At 54.2% G+C, this 5203-nt stretch overlaps 1 protein-coding gene across 1 annotated transcript; it reads right to left on the reverse strand.

The window, feature by feature from the left end:
- Positions 1-400: 400 nt before the first annotated feature.
- SIGMAR1 (sigma non-opioid intracellular receptor 1) lies at positions 401-4564 on the reverse strand. The gene is made up of 3 exons (XM_026661312.1): positions 4288-4564; positions 2475-2567; positions 401-1054 (listed from the first exon to the last, which is right to left on the reverse strand). Exons 1-3 carry the CDS (start codon positions 4562-4564, stop codon positions 828-830), a joined length of 597 nt encoding a protein of 198 aa, XP_026517097.1. The 3' UTR covers positions 401-827.
- Between the last annotated feature and the right edge of the window lie 639 nt (positions 4565-5203).

A 5203-nucleotide genomic window follows, 5' to 3' on the forward strand; every position in this document is an offset into this window, starting at 1 on the left:
CTCATGATTTTATATACCTCTATCATATCCCCCCTTAGTCTCCTCTTTTCCAAGCTGAAAAGTCCTAGCCTCTTTAAACTCTCCTCATATGGGACCCGTTCCAAACCCCTAATCATTTTAGTTGCCCTTCTCTGAGCCTTTTCTAATGCCAGTATATCTTTTTTGAGATGAGACCACATCTGTACGCAGTATTCAAGATGTGGGCGTACCATGGATTTATATAAGGGCAATAAGATATTCTCCGTCTTATTCTCTATCCCTTTTTGAATGATTCCTAACATCCTGTTTGCTTTTTTGACTGCTGCTGCACACTGCGTGGACGTCTTTAGAGAACTATCCACGATGACTCCAAGATCGCTTTCCTGATTAGTTGTAGCTAAATTAATACCCATCATATTGTATGTATAGTTGGGGTTATTTTTTCCAATGTGCATTACTTTACATTTATCCATATTAAATTTCATTTGCCATTTTGAGAGAGCACGAGAGACAGCTGCAGACAGAAAGCAAGGGCACACACAGACGTGGGTGGCAGCTCAACAGTCGCTGCAGTCTCGTTACAGAAATATAGAGGAACATTTGGATATTAAAAAAATAGTGATCTAGGTTTATCCATTATGTGTTATTGCCTGTTTCTCCCCCGGCTGAGCGCTCGCTGCGGCAGGCGGACGACACAGCTAACGGTCAGCCTACCTGGCACGCCTGCGTGGGGAAAGGGGCAGAGGTGCTCTTGCCCATTGCCTTTCTGGTACAATCTGCATGATGGTGGGGGATGGGAAAAGGGCGCCCTTCCTGTGAGGCCGTGCTGGTGTGTGGGGAGGGTGGTCTCACTGGGCCAGATGGCTGAAGTAGGCACCTGCTTCCAGGAGTAAGGCTTTGGCATAAACCCGAAGGGTGCAGAAGAGGGTGCCGAAGTCCTGAGTGCTGAAGATGGTGTCGGCCAAGGCGAACATGAGCGTGGAGGGGATGAAGCCACGGCCGTACTCCACCATCCAGGTGCCGGCGCTCCACTGGACAGCCGTGGCCTCTCCGGATTGGTGCACTATGGTGTCCCCTGCAGGCAGATAGACAGAGAGAGCACTGGCCGTTATTCTGAAAAATACTGGTTCCAACATGCTGCTCCCGGTATGTCTCCAGAGACAGCACACGGAGCTCTTTGTGGGCCTGATGAACCTCCACTCCTAGCCCGGGACAAGGGGGGTGCTCAGCGCCCTGCTGGAGAACTGCCGGAGGGGGAGCTAATCCAGAAGCCTGTTCCCCCAGTACCAGCTGCTTCCAAGGAAGGTTGCAAGGATGCCCCCTGGCGTAGAATCAAGGAACAGCCTTTCCAAAGGGGCAGTTTTCTCCTGACACTCAGTGGCTGGCTCCTGCTCTGAACCAGGCGGCTTTATAACCCTCCCCATGTTTTTTTTAATCCCACCTGATGGAGATGTGCTCGTTACCCATCAGCGTGTACGCTTTCCTTCAATCCTGCTCGACTCGTGGCCTCCATGAGAACTAGAGGTGTGATGTTCTACAGGCTAATCTGCTGTGCCCTATACGTTTCCCTCTATCCTGTGGGGCTAACAAAGCTCTAGCCTTATCCATTCAAATCACTACATGAAAAGCCCACGGCAACCAGCCCTGCAAAGGCAGCCACCCACGGGAGACCTTCAAACGCGAGTGGGTGGGGCTGGCGCTGACAGTGCCACATGGACTGAAGGAGCAGATTTTTGATAGCCCAGAGCCCAGTAACATGTGTAAACCACTGCGAGCGGCTGGAATACCAATTGCTACACTTATTGCTGAAAGCAGCTAAAAGGAGGCCTTTCTGAAACTCTAGCACAACTAACAGACCAGGAGGGGAGGGTGGAGTGAGTGACCTCAAAGGAGTAAACATGACCCTCTGCCCGCCTCACTTGAGCTGCTTTTCCGAAGCATGCCATTTTGCAAGATGGAAAGTCTGGCAGTAGTTAACTATTGCTATACAGCTAGTTAACTGATGGAAAGTTCTCCTGCTTGACTGATGGAAAATTGTCCACCTGACAGGGTGGAAATCTCCACCCTTATCTTGGCTTCTGCTCAACAGTTTTGTTAATGAACAAGCTATGTAATGCTAACAAGTTGGATATAAAAAGAGGAAGAAATCTGAGCTCAATGGACACTTCAGTGCCTGGACACCTCTCAAGCTTCCCTGCAGACATCCGGCTGGCCACTGGATGGTTGCAGTTATCAGCTTGACACCGCCTCAAGGCCCTGGGTAAATATGCATCTGAAATTTTTTGGGGTGTTTTACCAACCTGTTGCAGACGTGTGCAAGTGCTTAAGACTAAGTAAAGTATAGCTTTAAGTATGAACACTCTTGTATTGTCCTGTTTGTGCCAGCCACCTATCGGTCGGATGGCCATGTCCCCACCGATTTATTTCCTGACACCACCTCGCCCAGAATAAGGTTACCAAGAGCTTTGGATTGAAAGAACCCTGGGTAACAGCACCTGGGTAATAGATTTCACTTCTGGTCGTCCCCTCCTTCCACTGCCTGAAGGTCCCCGAGATGATGGTGTCAGAGATGTCAGCCCAGTACCGACCTGCAAGAGAGGCACACAGCGTGAAATCTCAGCACTGTTATGGGGGAAGGTGGGGCCTTAATATCCAGGTCTCCAAAAGCTCATGGAACAAATCCCTTCCACCCACAGCTTGGATCTGGCTGCTTGTTGTGTCCCCAGGGGCTCTGCCAAGGACAGGAGCCCACCCAACCGCATGCTGCCACCTTCCTCTCTATGATCGTTTGCCACAGGGAATCAAAGGGAACAGGAGCTCGGAGGCAACCTTGAGATGCTGGCTGCAGGCTAAAGGGAAAGGGTCTCGAGTTGCTTCTGCCTCCTCCATTCTCTGGGGATCCAGCTGCGTTCCCCCTCATTTGGCTCTTGGAGGCAGGAGGGCTCTGCTGATCAGCACACCCCCACCATGGCCCATCTGAGGGACAGGCAGTCAGACATCCTGGGCCAGTGGTCTCTGGGGCCTGGGCTTTTCTCACTAGTCTTGGCTTCACTGCTCAGCAGCTAACAACATGTGCTGGAGTCAACTACCCATGGGGAGAAGAGAAATCAGACACAAGACAGGCTCCCTTTTTGGGCCTCAACATGGTTTCTTTCGGCAAGTGTGTTTACACAGCATTCCTGGGCTGGGGGATCCTGGATGCCCAGCCACCCCACTGAAGAGGCAACGAAGAGGGATCACAAGGCAGAGACACTCCTCTTACCAGACAGACCATGCTGGGGAGCTACGGACATAAGAGGGATGATTGGAAGTGCTAATTTTTTTCAGCTCAGCCCAACCACAGCTGGCAGGGGGCAGTGGAGAGAAGAGAAGGTACCACAGGCATGTACAAGGGCCTGATGGGGAAAGAGTCCCATGGAGGGAGCAGAGTTATCAGGGGTAGGACAAAGGTCTAAAAGGAATGGGATGAAGCCGTTTGCTTCAGTCACTTATTAGACTAGAAAAAGCTCAAGGGGATGCACTGCAGGGAACAATCTTGCCTTAGCTCTGGAGCGTGGGGATCTCTCTGGGATTCCTCTGGCCAGGCAGCTGAGCTGTGTTTGGGCGACACAGTCGAGGAAACACCACGGTTGTTTGTTTTAGTGTAAAAGGTGTTAAAAGGCAGAGAAACACAGGACAAGTCCCCCTTCCCCCGCATCACTGCACTGAGGCCAAGATCCCCAATGGCTCCCTAGGTGTACCGCCCTATAAGGACTGTGCAGGGTGTTTGGACCAAGTACACATTTAGGCCAGTTCTTTTAACCCCTTCCAAACAGGTGGCTTTCATGCCTAGCGGGGGCAACGGGAGTGGAGGGAAGAGGGTTGCTTCTAAACCTGGGACAGTTCTCCGACTGACAGTAAAGTTATGAGCTCAGGACCTGAATGCAGGGAACAACGGAGTCCCTGACTCACAGCCCAGTTCCTGGGGGCTGGAAACATGTGTGATCCGCACACATTGCAAAAGTGGCTCAGCCTCTGTCCTGGAGAGCAAAGGACTATGAAGTCTGAATCTCCCTCCCACCCCGCGGCTTACAAGGTGGGATGAGATTTTCCAGCCCTCTACAGGCTGAGCCCTGGGGGAAAGGTTCTGCCTCCATCCTCAGCGAGCATGAGCCCAGAGACTGCAGAGCTAGGGTCATGCCTGCAGCACTAGAGGTTGGGGTGCAAGACTCTCGAGTTGGAGATCAAAGTGCGCTCCAAGCACTGGCTATCCAATAGCAACCCCTCAACCCGAGCCTCTCTGCTTGAATGTAGCCGAGCCCTGCTTACCCGAGTGCCCCCCCGTGTCGACGGCCGTCCCGAAGAGCAGCACGTACTCGGTGAGCGAGGCGTGGAGCAGGCACATGGAGCCCATCCACCCGCCCGCGTTGACAAACACCCACTGCAGGTCCTCGTCCGGCAGGATGTGGCCTGGGTGCTTCTTCCGCAGCTCCACGATGATCTTGGAGAAGGCCTGCTCATGGTCCAAGCCTGCAGCACCAACAAACCCAGGCAAAGTCAGCCCCGCGCAGGAGGCCCACGGCCCCGCCACATCCCTGGCTCCCATCAACACAAGACACTGAGCTTAGAATGGGGAGCCTGGCTTCATTCAGGGAAGAAGACATTAGAGATGGCCACATCCCCCAGGCAGGCAGCCTCCTACCGGGCCCTGCCAGCTGATGGGCTGGGTCCCAGCGTCACACCCACCAGGCACGTGGGCACCTGTTACGACTCGGTGCAGCTGCGCCCCAAGAGCTGGCAGGGACCCAGTGGCCTGCCCTGGGCTTGACCAACAACTCACACTTGGCTCTGCCCGCCAGGCCACCCCCCATGAGTCCCCCTCTTATGTTACCCCACAGGTCCCCCTTGTATCCCACATCCCCGTGCCCCCCATGTTACTCCCCCATCCCATGGGTCCCATCCCCGCAGAACCACACATCACCCTAGGGCCCCCCTCGCATTACCGCCCCAGCCCCTCGCCCCATGGGTCCCCCTTGCATCCCCCATCCCCGTGCCCCCCCATGTTACTCCCCCATCCCATGGGTCCCATCCCCTCAGAACCACACATCCCCCTAGGGCCCCCCTCGCATTACCCCCCCAGCCCCTCGCCCCATGGGTCCCCCTTGTATCCCCCATCCCCCCCCCATGTTACTCCCCCGTCCCATGGGTCCCATCCCCTCAGAACCACACATCCCCCTAGGGCCCC

Source organism: Terrapene carolina, unplaced genomic scaffold, assembly GCF_002925995.2.
Source record: "Terrapene carolina triunguis isolate 2854851 unplaced genomic scaffold, T_m_triunguis-2.0 Scaffold998, whole genome shotgun sequence".
Taxonomy (NCBI): Eukaryota; Metazoa; Chordata; order Testudines; family Emydidae; genus Terrapene; species Terrapene triunguis.

Excerpts from the sequence above, each read along its gene's own strand:
- SIGMAR1 (XM_026661312.1), bottom strand. The coding sequence starts at position 4,564 with ATGGGAGCCAGGGATGTGGCGGGGCCGTGGGCCTCCTGCGCGGGGCTG. Across the intron at positions 2,568-4,287 it reads CGACACGGGGGGGCACTCGG|GTCGGTACTGGGCTGACATC; the intron begins GTAAGCAGGGCT and ends CCTCTCTTGCAG. Across the intron at positions 1,055-2,474 it reads AAGTGAAATCTATTACCCAG|GGGACACCATAGTGCACCAA; the intron begins GTGCTGTTACCC and ends ATCTGCCTGCAG.